At 35.7% G+C, this 16,950-nt stretch overlaps 1 protein-coding gene across 1 annotated transcript in view; it reads right to left on the minus strand.

Annotated features, from left to right (window-relative positions):
• LOC108625990 (uncharacterized) overlaps positions 1–16,950 on the minus strand; it is a 30,785-nt gene that overhangs the window by 6,927 nt on the left and 6,908 nt on the right. The window contains exons 2-4 of the mRNA XM_018026379.2: positions 13,584–13,789; positions 10,908–11,043; positions 10,056–10,189 (exon numbers count right to left, since the gene is read on the minus strand). Of these exons, the coding sequence (XP_017881868.2) occupies positions 10,056–10,189; positions 10,908–11,043; positions 13,584–13,789 (476 nt within the window). The remainder of the gene's footprint in view (positions 1–10,055; positions 10,190–10,907; positions 11,044–13,583; positions 13,790–16,950) is intronic.

The following is a 16,950-nucleotide window of genomic DNA, read 5'->3' on the forward strand; positions in this document are numbered from 1 at the left end:
TTTGTGGGACGACAAAGTTCCCTGATCGCGGATGCGATCCGGTGTGTGGGAAGACAGAGTTCCCCTGTGGTGGATGCGGCGTAAGAATGTTTCGCGATCACAACACTTTAACGGTAATTCGATATGCTAATATAGAGTTAAACGACACTACTGTTATCACGCACCGCGTTATTCTTAATTCAAATTACGTTGGAGCTCCGAGGAGCGAGATGCTGCCCCAAGCGCTCTTAATCTCGAACTATATCCGATTCCTCTCGATTCCTCGTGACAACTCACCAAAAGCTATGTATCGATAGGCTGAGAATACCCGTACGAGAGGGGATAATGTTTAAACAAAATACTCGCCATGAGAGGCGAAGGCAAACTCTCGAGTGGTTTACGACTTGCACGTGTTCATGCTAGGACCGATACGGAAAAACATTAAGAGACAAAGACCCTGCCTAGATCTCGTATTTCGAGGCGTAGGGCTGTTCACGGTGGTCTACGGACCGAACCACTTGAAACGAAAAAGAATTCTCGGGTCGCGGTCAAATTGTTTATTCCGCTGTTAAACATACTCCCCCCGTTGGGGGAGGCCTTAACATTCCTTATGACCGAGAAAAGCAGGTCGAACAATTTTATAAACCTTACTCCTCTGTAATTATCATTTGTTCTAAAAGTTAATTGCTTCAAATATTAAACACAGCTTTCTATTACACGTCTTAAACTGTTGGCAGACACCTTACAGCTCGTACAATCTTATTATTCGTTAATGTTGAAAAACAAGACTCGCAGAATTGTAATAACATTTTTATCTCTTCTTCAGAAGTAGTTTTGAACTCGAAGGCAACATAAATTATTACGAGTTAATCCTGCGGTTAGGGCCCAGGCGGTGACTAAGTGGGTTTCACTGGAGCACTTAAGTAATTTATGGGAACGGTAAAAGACGCGTAAACAACTCAAGGTGTTTAGCCTTCATAGTTGCAAGACGTGGACGATGAGGAAGGTTCTGTCTCCCATTTACCACAGGGTATTGGGTTACTGGGTCAAACCCAGTTGGAGATCGTAAGAAAGTTGACGCGCAGACAACCAGGGAGGTTCTGTCCCCTTTGCTACTTAGATAAATAGGTGTAGGTGTATACGGGTTACAAGCATTAATACATCTCGAGCGGCTGAGACGTATCGATTTATGAGATATTCTAGTTATCAAGCTAATAGGAAATATTAAGGAAGCGAATGAGACTCTAAACGAATTCTTCGTTATAAATAGAAGTCTATATTCTCTTTTCAGACTTACAAATGATGGTCAACCCTTAATAATAAGAGAATTCCTTCTTCAGTTCTCCCAGTGAACCCGCGAGGATTAGTTAAAGTTATATTAACTTACACTCAGAGAATTCTTATCGCGGACAGACAGGGTCTTCGGCGAATCAGAGATTCAGAACAAAACTAATCCGATGAGCCATGGTATAGCGCCCTTTTATACCAAATAAGCTCGTTCCTCGAAATGGAGGATGACCAAATAAGGGCATTTTTTAGTAGCTTCTACACTCTCCTCGACCTTGATTCTCCCGCGCAAGGGATGCGTACATGACCAGACTCGAATGTTCCGGAAGTATCGAGGAGGCGTACGCAACAAAGTATATAAGTACAAGTAAAGATAATAACAATAAAAACAATGACTTTGCTTTTTTGTTTCTTCTCTCTCTTTCGTCTTAATAACTTTTAATTCTTCATTGATAAATTTCGGCGGAACACTTTCTTCAAGTTCATGGAATACCAGTGTTCCGCGAAACACCGAAACCATTGATCTATACTCTAAACTAGACTATTCTTTGAAAACTGTGTGCAGTCTACGAAAACTCAAAGTTATTTTTTCAACAGATCTTATTTTTGAAACTCATTATATAATAATATTAATAATTCTTCTTATAAATCTATTTTAGAGCCTTATTTAAAGACGCCGCTAGATTTTTTCGCAATTCTAACATTTTTAAAATATTTTATTGTTTTCTCGTTAGACAATATCTGGAATATTGCTCCCCAACTATTTGGTGCCTATGTCACAAAACTGATATTCATGCAATTGAGAAAATTCAATATAAATTCATACGGCCTCCTTCCCTTGATACATCACAATTGATTCTAGTCTTACCGAATCTAAATTAAGCATGTTTGAAATCAGAAGGAATACCTTACATATCTATTTTTTATAAGATTATCACGGTTTCATACCTTACCTTGACTTAATTACTAAAATTGACGTTTCAGTCAAATTCTTAAGAAACATTGAATTATGTTTTTTAAGCATCACCGTACTCTGTGCGGTTATTACTAGACTGGATTTTCATACAAAATAAATCTTGTGTGATATCAATTTAAATAGTGAAACTTAAATTAAGATGTATTTTCCATTCAAAAACAGTAATATGTACTTATTTATTTTTTATCGCGAGATTAGGCGTGATTAACGTCGCCACCTGATATGAAGAGTGTCGATGTTAAATATTCGAAGATTTTGGAAACTGAGTCTGTTTTAACGATTTGCTAATTGTGAACATCGACGAGGGAGTGTCATACCATGATAAGAAGTGTTTTTTTACGGATAAAGGACTGTCTGACTGTTATGAGAAATAATTAATAGTACGTAGGCGAAAGGGACTGCTCCTTCTTCTTATTTTCCTCCTTTTCTTCTTTTAATCTTAAACTTGTATATAATTATTAATTCATAAGTCATAGTAATAAATAGTGAGTTTCAACACATGGTCGGTGATGCTCTCGGACAGGCGCTTATACACTCATATGTACTATGTTGCGTATTCCACACCTAAAGGGTGTTCCAGTTTTTTCCGGCCAAACATTGCCAGCGTGTTCTACACACAAACTTAAGAAAAAAATGTTATACGTACATATGCTCTTAAATGTCTTATTAAGGAGTTACATAACTAATAACACAAAATGATAATGAACTGACGTTTCGTCGACATAGCGTACGAATGTATTATGAATATCTCTATTTGTGTTTACATAAACTCTTATGTTTACTTGCTAAGTACATAGTTGATATCGACATTTTCTATTAACGAGTTAACATTTCAAAATGATATTATTAGTTAACCATATATACACCATACCCCTTCTTTTCAAATAAATTACTCTGGATCATCTATCCACATTATTTAAAATTATCACAATATCAATCCAAATTATTAGTGTTCTATGTTACATTTTATCTTCATTTACTATTTTAGTTGTATATTTATATTTCTACGTCACTTTGTTGTATTGTATACCAATGGGTTTTACAAATCCGTACAGAAATGATTAATAAAAATAAAATGATAAGACTTTTGAAGAATTAGTTATTGCATCTGTTACCATCCAAATATTGCAACTTCTTGCACACAAATGTTTAGGCCATTCAGAGTTCGAAGTTCGTAGTGTATCGTTTTCTCTCGCTACCCAGCGCGCGAGGACATGAGAGGAGAGAAAACATGCGTACATATAAAAGAGAACGTTCTCGTGTTGTTTAGTGGCCCAGCCGCTCTGCTGTACTGTTCCGATGTATGTTCTTTTTTGTTATTATGCGATTTCCTGTACTGCGTATGCATAATATTTCTGATCACTCGATGCTAAAGTTAGACGCGTGTCAACCGTGTGAATGAACGTTTTCTCGTTCCGTCTCGTAGCCAGCAAACACGCGAACTACAATCATGCCCTCAAAGCAACTTGTTGAGGATCAAAACGTTGATAAGATGAAAGCACGAGGGTATTAAGAGAAAGTTTTCGACATTGGGAAGCGGTGGCTTGGCTGGATAGTTAGTTAAGCCGTCGTGACACGCGTATCAGCGTTTACTAGTACGTAGCGCAGGTGGAACCTGAAAACGTTACAGGGAAATTGCCAGTGCCTGCAGCTGAACTTTCCACCGACCGTTGTTACACACTAGACGCGCGAATTTTCGGTTTATATTTAGTCTCTCTCTCTTTCTCTCTCTCTCTCTCTCTCTCTCTCTCTCTCTTCAATATTGTCCGTTTTTGTCCGACGAGAAACTAAATTGTCAACCACTTTCAGCTCTCGTCGTCGTTCGTTAATTATTACCAATTCGATTCGATCCCATAAAGTAGTCCAATTTATTCTGCTTATTATAAAGTTGTTGAAGACAGAAAAATTATTTCGTCGGATAAATTTTCAATGATGGTCGGAGTTATCGACAAATGGAAAAACAAAACGACGCGACGGGGCATCATGAATGCAGATATTACATTTGCACGCTGAACTGTCTGTGAAATTTGCAGTCTTGAGTACAATATAACATTTTATATACAGGGTGTTCCAAAACTAGTGTAAGATATTGAAATGAGGAAAATTGATAATGAAATGAGGTTTCTGACGTAATTTTAAACAGTATTTTCCTTAGCGAAAAAGTCGTCCGACGCATGGTTGAGGAGTTATTAACAAAAAATCCCCGACCAATCAGAGCGCTCGGTTGGCGCGAGCTCCGAATCGGGAACGTTGGCTTGGATTCGGACGCCCGGCTTATCAACAATCTATCATTTCCCGATCCATTCTATTTGAATACCGATTAAATGCATTAATTGTTATCTTGCAATTTTATTCATGTAGTTTATTATCCGCCATTTTCTTAACACGCTTCGTATTGAGCCGAGCGCTTGTTCACGCGTCAAAGGCCGGGCGTCCGGATCCGAGCCAACGCTCCCAAGTCTGAGCTCGCGCCAACTGAGCGCTCTATTTGGTCGGGATATTTTGTTAATGACTCCTCAACCATGCCGCGGACAACTTTTTCGCTACGGAAAATATTGTTTAAAATTACGTCAGGAACCTACCATATCAATATCTGACACTAGTTTTGGGACACCTTGTATAGATGAGCTTAAGCATTGAGATGTTCGAAAAATTTTATTTTTGTACTCAGGACAATACTATCTTGCAGACCGCGCATCTGTAATAAACAGTTATGAACAAAAGTTTTCGAATGATAATGATTTCGGCATGTTAAATATTTTATTTGAGTTTATAAAAGAATGAATTATATACATCGATAGTGTTTAATGATCTATGCAAGGATTCACCAAAAACATTAAATCAAGTCAGACTGAATTTGGAGACAGTTGCTTGCTGACATTCCCTAAACAAAGTATTTTTAAACATTAATAAAACTGCATGACTATTGAAAATTACTATAATAGTGTGCTAATTAAAAGTTAATGAACAAAATAGAAAAAATTCGTGAATATACTTGATTATAATGGAACAACCATATTGAGTACATAATTAAAAGAACTGAATACTTAATATTCATTATCATGAAACTTTTCAAGATTATCCAAATGAGAAAGTTAATAGTAATTCCTTAATATATTTTATTTAGTCAAAACATCATTGGTTTACACTATTAATGGACAAACTGAGATTAATACATAGGATGAAAGAATACTAGAAATAGAACAACAGACAAATGCTCAATGACTATGAAAACACAAAGGAAAAGTTTCTTTCTTAACAAGCCCTATCCACCCTTGGCCGATATTATATTTACCTTTCTTCAGAACAATTTACAGAACATTTACTCTTCAACGATACTTTATCACAATTATTTGTTTACTTTATGTCGTAGAATTGAAGGCGTATGAGATAAATTTCAAAGTTCGTCATACAGTTTAACTATAACCTGACAAGTTCACTTTTATTCATTTATCTCATTTTTCTTATTATATTAATACAGTTGTTATATCATAAGACTATAAATCTATATGTATGTATATTCCATTGATTTCATTCCTCGGTCGCTTCGTTTTGTTTCTCAATCAGCAGAGACCGTTGCGAGTATGTGTCGATGTACATGATCATTTTTTCACAGTTCAACAACGGGGCGAGGTTTCACGGTGCAGCGAAACGCGACAAGAATTAAATTTATCGAGATCCGATTGAGATATAACTGCGAACAATCATTAGTGCCTGGGCTTGTAATGAGTATGAGTGGGTACTGGAAGCGCACCGATGGCGTACAAATAAATCCTTACTCGGCGGTATTTGTTAAATCAACCAAATTATTCCATTAAATCGCAGCCCTACCATGGCTGATCGCGTTTGCGATCAATTATAATGATTTGAATCACGACGGTGGACAAAATTCCGTTCAATATTTTACATTTTTCATAATTCTATAAACAGGGTTCTCAAATAGGAGGTATGTACAATTTATGTTTTCTCTTCTGCCACTAACATTTAATCTATTTAGTAGCAGTGGTGGAGGACCACATCTGAGAACTCTATTTATGGATAGTAGAAATATTTTCTGAATATCGATTCATCTAATGGTGTAATCATGGAAGCGTATCGATAACTTTAATATGTTACTCATTTATTTCAGTCGTTGCCTATCGGCTTTGGACGGACTTTGTTACAAGGTTTTCTCTGTTTGCGTAATACTACAATAGTATACATTTATTTTTCGCTTATCTATTTTTCTTATGTCCTCTACTTATGCTAAGGTAAAAAATAAACTCTCTTTTTTTACGTCAACGTCTTTCTATAACTCGAAAATAGGTGAAATGGTTCTTCGATGGTGTTTTCAGCAGCAGTACAATTTATTACAGTAAACTCGTATCACCTTAAACGCTACTTGCTATTTTTAGAACTCGTCGTCCAATGAATAAATTCGAATTTCGTTGGCAATTTATCATTCTTAATGTAGTATTGATCACTCTTCTTAGCAATATTTCTACTAAAGCGAATTCCTCTGGGTATCAAATTCCGAGCTCGAATCTTTGGTAACGATCTTCAAAGTTCGTGTTGGAAAGATTCCTCGGGAAAGATAAATGTTGATAATTAAACTCCCGGATGAGGTCATCCGACGGGTTGTACGAGCACCGCGACTGGGTAAACGACATTCATTATGTATCGTTCGTTCGTCCATTGTTTATTCTCAGCAACATACATTTTCCTTGAACACCTGATATATATCCGCTGTACTGACATTAGAGACTAGCATCTCTATCACGGCTTCGTCCTAATTTATCGTTAATTTATTTATAACTTATAATTTTTGATAAATAACACTACGATGTGTCAAACACGTAAAAGAAATTCGAACATTCATAAAAACACATCGTACCTCTCTTCAACCGTTTTATTTAGAAGAGTATTATCAAGAACTAATTTTTACATAGATCATTTTATAATCTTCTAAAATACAAATCTAATCAATAAATGAAATATTGTACGAGAGACTTGAAAATTCATAAAAACACATTTCACCTCTTTTCACACCATCGAGATAAAATTCTGAGAAAGTCATTCCTAATGGGTCCTCGCATTATAAAAATAGTGTCCACCGATGTTTCTAGGACCAGTGGATGAGAGTAAGCGTTGATATATGTGTATGTAAATCAGTCAGAACACCTTATAAAATATTTAAAAGATGATTAGGATAAAATCTGGAAATTTATTTCTGGTATGGGTATAATTTTCATAAATAAAAACTACGTCGCTAACTTAAGGAACTTAAAAAATATTGAAGGGTTTGTGAATATGCATTTAACCTCTTTCCATATCCTTAGAGGATGTTTGGATTAAACTCCTGATATTAATTTTTAGATATCTGTCTGAATAATCTTTGTAAACGAAAACCTCAACGATGCAGACTTCAACGATGTTAAAAAAGTACATTAACCCCTTTTCACCCCCTTAGGGGGTGATTGGGATTAAATTCCTTCTTAGTGCTCCCTTATGTCATAAAAGTTACATGTATGTACGTACATCAAATATGAAGATTCTATGTAGCTTTAAGAGTTTTATGTGTTGGTGAGAGAGTAAAGCATCAGCTACAGACCTGTGCAACATCGCTCGCGCATAAGTGCGCAGAGTTTACGCGGCCAAAATACGTTCAAATACAATACGTCGAATGCACGTGCGTGCACCGCATAAAATCCACTTGAAAAGGTCGATTTTTATGACCGGGCGCGTTCGAAACCCAAGTTTTGTTCATGCTCGCTAGCTCAACCGATGAACAACGCGAATGCTCGCACCGATCCACGGAATTTTCACATTTTGCACATTTCAATAATTTTTTAGCCAACGTAAGTTGATGCAAATGAATCGGGAAAACGTTCCCACTATTTTCTTGCTTTGTTTTTCTGCGAAGAAACTACATACATACTATTATTATTGTGCATGTAACTGTTCGCTGGATTATGTATAGTGAAATTTACTTATGAAGAAGTCTTGATTATGAAAGACTTTTTTAATATCCTTACCAGATTTTTGATAATTTTCGAGATGTGGCACTTACAAAACTGATTTCCAAAAGAAAATGTTCGCGCGTCTCAGGAGCATGAATGGCGATCCGATTCATGTCTCAAGTGATTCATGTCACTATCTCTGAAGTTATTATGACGAGTCTAGACTTCCAAAACTCCAGGTCCAAAAATCATTGTCAACATACGCTAATCGACGAGCCCGTATTTCTTTTCTATCTGCCGTTTTTCCTTTTCTTTTCATTCTTACCATGCGCGCGAGCATTCGTGTGTGCGACTTGTTAGTTCGTTCATCCTTTGGTGTACGCTAGATTGTAAAAAGGTTCTTTCAAATGGATTTTCCGCGGATGAGTGGCCGCGCATTGCATAGATCTATGTATAGCCGGCTTGCATGTAAAGATAAATATTTTGTTGTACTGCCCGATTTGCATACTATATTTGCTTATAAGTATCAGTCTTTATTTTTAGCTGCCATTACATTGAAAACCCTTGCCAATTCTGTTGAAGCTGGAGACGGAGCGGAATGAATGCAATAGGGAAAACTGTTGTTAACGTGTGGTTTATTCTAGTAATGTAAAAGAGAACGTGCTGAACGTCTTGGAGTCTTGGGTATAGTTAATCAATAACGGGAGGGAAGGGATATAAACCAAAGAAAGGGCCGTTAATAAAAGAGGGCCGTTATCTATGGTGTGGTGGTAAGGGTTCTGCAGTACGACACGATAAAAAAGAAACTATTTCATCAAATTCTTTTACTAGAGGCATTTCAGTTCTCCATAATTTCTTATATTAAGTTCTGCACTCTACTATAATAGTAAGTACTACTGATAATTATAATTATTTATATGAATTTATATCGAACATTAGATACTAGTTTTCACCCAGAATTCCCAAAAAATTAATCCGTTTAAAATCATTTTCAAATCGGGAACGTGTTGAAAATCACGTGTCGAATTGCAGAATATTTTTCAGGCCACGATTCACTTAATTACCGTTTATTCATCCGTTGCACCCGGTCCTTTATGTTCACGCTTGTTTACACGCTACATACACGTGCCTCGTCGCTCACCAACGCGAATTAATTACGGATTTCAAGTGACACATCAAATTACTCTAATTAATTAATTCATTACAATGTGCCCGAACATACAGGTATTTGTTTCACGCGATAGCTAACCTTGATCTAGCTAATACCTTCAGCATTATTCATTTGAACGAATATGGATGGCACCTAAGCGTGCATTGACAATCTGTAAAAACTGACCTACTCCTTGTTGTAAGAAAAATAATTCTATACATTCTTCAAAAATTCTACGTTGTTATTTGGAATGTTTGACGCCTACAGAAATCACTTTTGCGTAAAACATTTTCGATGAGTTATTCTTCTGTACATCACTAAGTTCGTTATGACTCCCTTTCATCTATTTTATCGTTAATGTGTGAAATCCATTCATTCATGAAATAATTATACCAAAACGTTTAATTATTTTATGTAATAGTTATTTCATAAATTGAGTGAATGATTAGACCCTCTAACGGTAATACATATAAATAGTATATACCTTCTCTATTTATACTTATATTGGATCTGTACCAATTTTTGAGGCGCAAATGAACTCAGACAGTCTAGAAAAGATTTAGGAGTCAAATGAAACGGGAAAAGGAATAATGAAGGAAGAGTGAGGGAGAAAGAGAAAGAGGAGGGGTACTTCGTTGAACTTTAATCATCCAGCAAGATCATGTAGCTACGAATGGAGGACGTTTATTGGTAAGATAAGGACGGAGAGCAATATACTACTTACGAGGTCCCCATTCAGTCTCCATGTAATTGCGGAGGCGGGCCTCGAGTTGCCTGTGGTGCAATTCGCCTGAAGCAGCTCACCCATCGAGATTCTCTCCTTCTGAACGTCGATCGTTGGATCCGATTTTGGTGCATCTGAGACAAAATAGTTGGAAAATTTAATAAGCACGAGTACTACTCTATGTCTCGTTAATTTGAAAATATTAAAATTCGATACATTTATACGACTAATCTCAAGCTTTCCTTATTAATCGAATTTAAACAATCATAAAAAAATATTATTCTTAAGTTGTATTCTTCAAAGAAAAGTCATCTCACTTATCTCAAAAATTTGCTGTTGGTTTAAAAGTGTAATAAACAAATCATCAGTTCCATTTTAGTACGTGTATGTCTACGAGTCAAGATATTAGATTTGCTAACTATATGTATATGTATAAGGTACCCTAGAAGTACTACTATGCCTGAAAATGTGAGGTACCTGAGGTGATTTTAAACAACATTTTGACAAAGAAAAATATTGTTTATAATCACCTCAAGAACCTCCCATTAAAAAATATAGCATCAGTTCTGTGTACGTAATCCTTAAACGTCATAAGATTCTCTTTAGTGCGTCGATGATGATACAATCAGCAAACTTCATCGTAGTGTTCTTAGCAAGCGTGAAAAAGTTTTTTTTAGAACAGTAACAGAATGTTAAATCTTTCCGAAGCTCTCAGCAAATCCGAGTGGAAAATGGATCGTACGTAGAAGTGCAGGTGCACGTGCACTGAATTACGGAACGCAGCGCAAATTCACTAGGGAAAGAGATTACCTCCCCAGTAGAATGTTTTCAGTTCTAGACTTCTTCACTCACCTACCACTTCCATCCTGGACCTCTCGATTAGCGTGTGATACGTCGGGCTGCCTGCCGACACTTCACATTTGTACATTCCCGTCAGCTTCCTCGATACATTGACCAGCGTCACGTCGAACGAATTCGATTTGGAAACCTGTCGAACAGTAGAAACGTAGAAACGTAGATTGGGGAGATATATTAAATATACTTTCGCAAAATATATTTCTAAAATTTTTATTTTTTTTAATTCCAAGATTACATTGATCTCGTGATACTTTGCGAAGCCTCCCGATTTTAACAGAGAATTCAGAACTTTCGAAGGACCATGAATCTTTAGTTTTTCTCAATGAAATACGAAGTTGCAATGTTCATTAATTCGTTCGTCTTCATACCCTAAGCGTAACCCGTATTTTTTCAAATAAGGTCTAGTGCAAAAGTTTTTAGTCATCCTTATAGTATGTAAAAATTTGCATTAATAGAGCCATCACGAGTTCCCTTTTTTGTTGGTTAATTATTCGCATAAGACGTTTCTTAAAGAAGAGATTTTGTCGAACGTAATTTATTAGAATATTGCCAGAAGTGCATCAGCCTCAGAGAACACGCGTGTGTGAATGAGCTTTGCGCTTCTTCGGCGTTGACACGTGATTGCCGTGAATAAGTTACATGTACCATTTGTTGCCACTTCGAAAGTTTCTGTATAATTTAGTAACGTACAACTAGTAACAAAGTAGATACAAAAAAGATGTAGAGTATATCAGTGAAATCCTAAATATACAGATAATCAAAATATTATAACGTTCACACTGCTCGAAAAATAATAATTGAAAAATTTATTGCATTATCGGATCTTTTACACCTATGGCCACAAAAGTATAAAGTTAAAACAAAATCTACAAAGAAATGGACGATAATTGAATGATGCCCATAACTCACGAAATTTTTGTATATGAACTTCATGTTGGAAAACTTCAATTACGTATAACTTTCATCTGATATTAGACAAAAGTCTAAGAATATTGTTATGTTTAGGTAGCAAGTAGATAATAAATTCTCATTAATAAAAAACAGAAGTATGTGACGTGGAACCATGAAAAATCGAAATGGTCTGAAATTCTGACATCAGAATGGCAGATCATTTTCATAATTATTTCTTTTGAAGAGGCACCAAATAATTCATACTAGGTATCCAATAATATTAAATATTATACTAAATGCCTGGAATACGATTACTCGAATATTACATTTGATTCAACCATTCTGATGGACATGAATGTCCAGATAGATAAATTGACAAATTATAGAAGTACTAAAATCATCTTATCATTCGGAAAATTTAACAAAAATCCAACGAACATAATTTCTGTTGCTTATAAATAACAGTATTGAATTTGTACACATCAAACTATCCAACATTCTTTTAAAATTGCATCACTTATTATTAGAATCAGTTCGAACTCTTAAAAGGCGAAAATAGCGACGGGAATTTTATTCGAACTTTTAGCTTTTTGTGCGTTGAATGCACGAAACCAAGAAACGATTTCGGGAATGACGCGTCGGTTTAATTTGGAGCGAGAAAGGATCGCAAACGACGCGATAGGTAAGTTACTGGGTTGAAACATTGAGGATACTTTTATCATATACGAACATTCGAATCGCTAGGAATTTGATAGCGACTACCACCAACTTTTGTTCTGGGTTATTCCCCCTTCTATGGCTTCGAAATATTGTTCTGCCAAAAGTTGTGACTCTGTTTACTGAGGTTGGGTAAATACTTAAATACATTATCCTGATTACTCTGTGTGAGTAAAATTTGCATGATTCTTGCTCTGTTTTATCGATAAGCAGACAAAAATAGTGCAAAATATGGATTTACGGAACTACACTTTTCATTCTTGTATGAGAAGATTTTCCTTTTTCCTTATTTCTTAGTCATTTTTTAATGAAATTTTTGGGTCGTCAAGTACCTCTTTTAAAAGACGAAAGTCAAATCTAGCATACTCTGGTATTGATTTCATTTAAAACAAAATTGCATATAAACAATGGTATTGTAATTGCAATTTTTCATTTATTTTGTGACGTTCAAATTACTAAATATCAGCAAATTTTGATTAAAGCATGACTAGAGCATGCTAGATTTAACTTTTCTCTTTCCAAAGGGGTACCTGACGACCCAAGTATTTCCTTAAATAAGGACGAAAAATGTAGCCCCGTAAAACAATATTTTTGGCTAATCTTGTGGGTAACATTAAGATTCTGCCTTATTGCTCCGCTGTTCAAGTCCATCTCCTTAGCGAAAAGCTGAGAAGTGCCACGAGAGCAGCGAAAATGTGACAATTCCCTATTCAAATAATTTTTACAAGTCATTTGCGATTTACTGCGTATATTACGTAATGGAATCCTATATGAAAATGTTTACAAGTTTGAAAGACATTTCCTGTTCTATTTATTTTATATGTTTATTAGTTTAAAATTATTGAAAAATAAGTCAAAGCGTAGAACTTGGGACATTAACGATATTTACACTACTTTTGCACTAAACAGAATAAGGGTTCAGTTTTCTAGATGTGGCGTAAAGCAAAAAAATTACTTTTGTGTTGATCGATTCAATTGTAATTTCCACTTAATATTTTATGTGATTAAGGAAACAACTTATTCTAAGAATTTTTTTAATATTTTCTCTGATAAAATACATACATTTACGTGAACCCCATCGATATTGAATGTGCTATACGGCGGCTCTCGCTCCGGTAGGTACCGATAGAATTCTGCTTCTTCGCGATACCATTGTATCGTGTACAATGGCAATCCCTCTAAATCATAGTTACAGGACAGTGTCACTGTGTCACCGGATCGCACCACGGCTGGCACGTTGATTTTCAAATCTTTTAGTCCCGTCGCGCCTGCAACATACAATTAGAAATCATTAAACGTTTTTATTCTGTTCCTTAAAACATCATTATTAATTTTTCTCAATAGTGTAAAACAGTTTCTGCTTTGAGAAGCATTGACTTTTAGAAACATTGTAATCTATTAAAAATATTCATTTGGTAGTATTAACATTAACTCTCTGTGTGCAATGTTATTTGCATTAATTCCGTTTGCATGCTGGATCGTCAAGTTCATACATTTTTTTTCAAGTGTTTGTTTTAAGATTACCCAACAAATTTTTAAATATTTAACGATGTTCCTAGTACATCATTCAATAGTTTTTATTGTGATATAGGGGTCAATGTAGAAATCGATCATCGATGATAGGATTGACCATTCTTCTTGTTGGTCCGAGAGGGATTCTTGGGAAAATTCGGGAAAATTGTATATCACGTCATTCATAAGGAGAAACATGTAAAAGAAATAAAAGTTAGTCGTTAACAAATTGTTAAGCATTAATAATCGAGTTATTATACATATATAAGACGTTACGTTTAATTTGGCATTGTTATTTAATATTTGGAACCTTTTTGTTCATCTCTGTATTAAAAAATTCATTTAAACTGCACATTTCATGTTACATGCTACCGTAAAATTTTTAAACAAGAGAAAATTGAAACAAAAATATAGGAAATATGAAAAATGATCGGGATTGAAATCGATCCAGTATACAGATGAGTGATATAGGGGTCAATGTAGAAATCGATCATCGATGATAGGATTGACCATTCTTCTTGTTGGTCCGAGAGGGATTCTTGGGAAAATTCGGGAAAATTGTATATCACGTCATTCATAAGGAGAAACATGTAAAAGAAATAAAAGTTAGTCGTTAACAAATTGTTAAGCATTAATAATCGAGTTATTATACATATATAAGACGTTACGTTTAATTTGGCATTGTTATTTAATATTTGGAACCTTTTTGTTCATCTCTGTATTAAAAAATTCATTTAAACTGCACATTTCATGTTACATGCTACCGTAAAATTTTTAAACAAGAGAAAATTGAAACAAAAATATAGGAAATATGAAAAATGATCGGGATTGAAATCGATCCAGTATACAGATGGAGGGTTAATAAAAACATACTGTAATTATGTTTAAAAAGTTTTACGTTCGATAGAGTGACAAATTAATAATGGTTTAAATCAGTTAAGAAACTGAATGAAGACTGCTACATCACGTTTGTTTCGTGAAGATAATATGACACTGGGATAAATGTGTGAAGATGTTCGAGAGAAAAGCATCAAACGACAAAAGTTGGTCATTTTATGCTTTTGTAATTAACCGGCAAGTGGAGATACGGTATGTTTGAACTGGCTAGGGTGGTTTATGAGGCGAGGTTTATCGCAAAACGTTATAGGTATATCACCCGTCCTTGTTCACGCTATATTCTTTAAAGAAGCAGTAACTGCGGCGGGAAAACGTTAAAATTCAAGTTATTACCCCGTTTTAAACGTCATTAAGAATTTTCTTACGAGCTGGTTTCAATGAAACGTGGTTGTTTTAAAGCGATAAGTTAAGAGTCATAACGTCGAGAGAAATGATGCGATCGTGTCGAGACTTTCCGTGACGCCGCTTTAAAGTGAAATTAAATCCTAGTTATACAATTCTATTGCAATAAACTTGCTATTAGTAAATGAAATCCTGTGATAGTAATCGAACGATAACAATTAATTTATTCAATCAGTGTCTGAGCGTTCGTCGAGATTGTTCTCAAAAAACAGACCCGATATGTATCATCGAATCGTTCTCTTCGGAGAAACGAGTAGTATCGAAATGTTTGGAGGGAAGGGATGTGTCGCTTTTGCTTCAACCAAGCAGTGAGCAAGGCACTTCGGGCGCAACTGGCAGAATGGTGCGTCTTGTACTGTGTAGACGGGTTCAATGGTTTTTTCCGCGACTATGAAAATTTGGACCCGGTTGGTAAAATTCATACGATATCTGACGTTCCCGACGACGTCTGGACGTCTTCTTGCACGGGTGACTCGGATGGAATCTGGTTTTTGAATTACCAATGGAAATTGCTTCCCGAAAACATTCCGGTGTCACGCGGTTAATTAATCGCTGACGAGCACTCAACCTTCGTGTACACGATACCACCCTTATCACAAGCGACACACTCACACAACCACCCGTACTTCATTCAATTCAAATTTCAAGGGTTTTCTATGCCTTCGAGCTTTTCCCTGTATCTAAATCAATAGTCGATCACCAAAATCATTATTACTCACTCCGAACAGTTCGAACTTAGTTATCTTCCAAACCGTTCCCACCACTTTTTCACATCCAAAAGTCATTTTTCCCAAAACCATTATATAGCCCTACTTTCCCGTCCTTAGGCAGTTTTAGTCTCAATCTCGTCATATTGTACTGTAATAAAGTTCTGATTTCCACGCAACGTGACCTTTAATTGTTAATCTTTGAGTGATTCCTCAAATCTTGTATGTATTCAACCTCGAGGAGTTGAACCATAACCGAGTATCATGGTACAATTGGTATCGGTCTAGTAAAAGTAGTACTAATAGATCATGTAGCACCATGTAAGAAAAACAAGACAAAATTCAAATATATCGATACTTTAGGTACTTAATATCTATATTTAATTTTCCTCTTTTTTTGTTGTTTGCAATAACATCAAACAAATTATTCACGAAAGGTGTTGCGTAGTTATTTTTATTCTTGATGATAGCACTGCAGATCGCTGCACGGAGAGAAATGTATTAGCTACCAACGTTTAGGAATAGAAGTATCCACTCGTGCCACTATAGCATAGAATATACCTATGCACTCTTCTCACGGTTGACTAGCCGTTTACGCACGAGCTTTGTATCAAAAACGCTCGCCCCTCCACCATGCACAATTTGCTCGGGTCCCATGCTTTCATGGGATGAGTTTCAAGCAACTGCGACTGCGAGTTTGCCGCCATTGTGAGCTACGGCATCGCACGTGCGTTAGATTCTCAGGCGTTCCAAGTTCTTTGTGTTTTACAAATAAAAGTGAGAAGTATTTCAACATTATTTGTGCTGTTATTGAGGTAAGTTTAATAATATAATATTTAACAGTCTAGATTAGCGTAACGTACATTGCCATTAAATTCGAAAATGGAATAATTTTCCGAACCATTTTACCA

The sequence above is a fragment of the Ceratina calcarata genome, unplaced genomic scaffold (genome assembly GCF_001652005.2).
Source record: "Ceratina calcarata isolate Rehan_Ccalc_2016 unplaced genomic scaffold, ASM165200v1 scaffold387, whole genome shotgun sequence".
NCBI classification, from domain to species: Eukaryota; Metazoa; Arthropoda; class Insecta; order Hymenoptera; family Apidae; genus Ceratina; species Ceratina calcarata.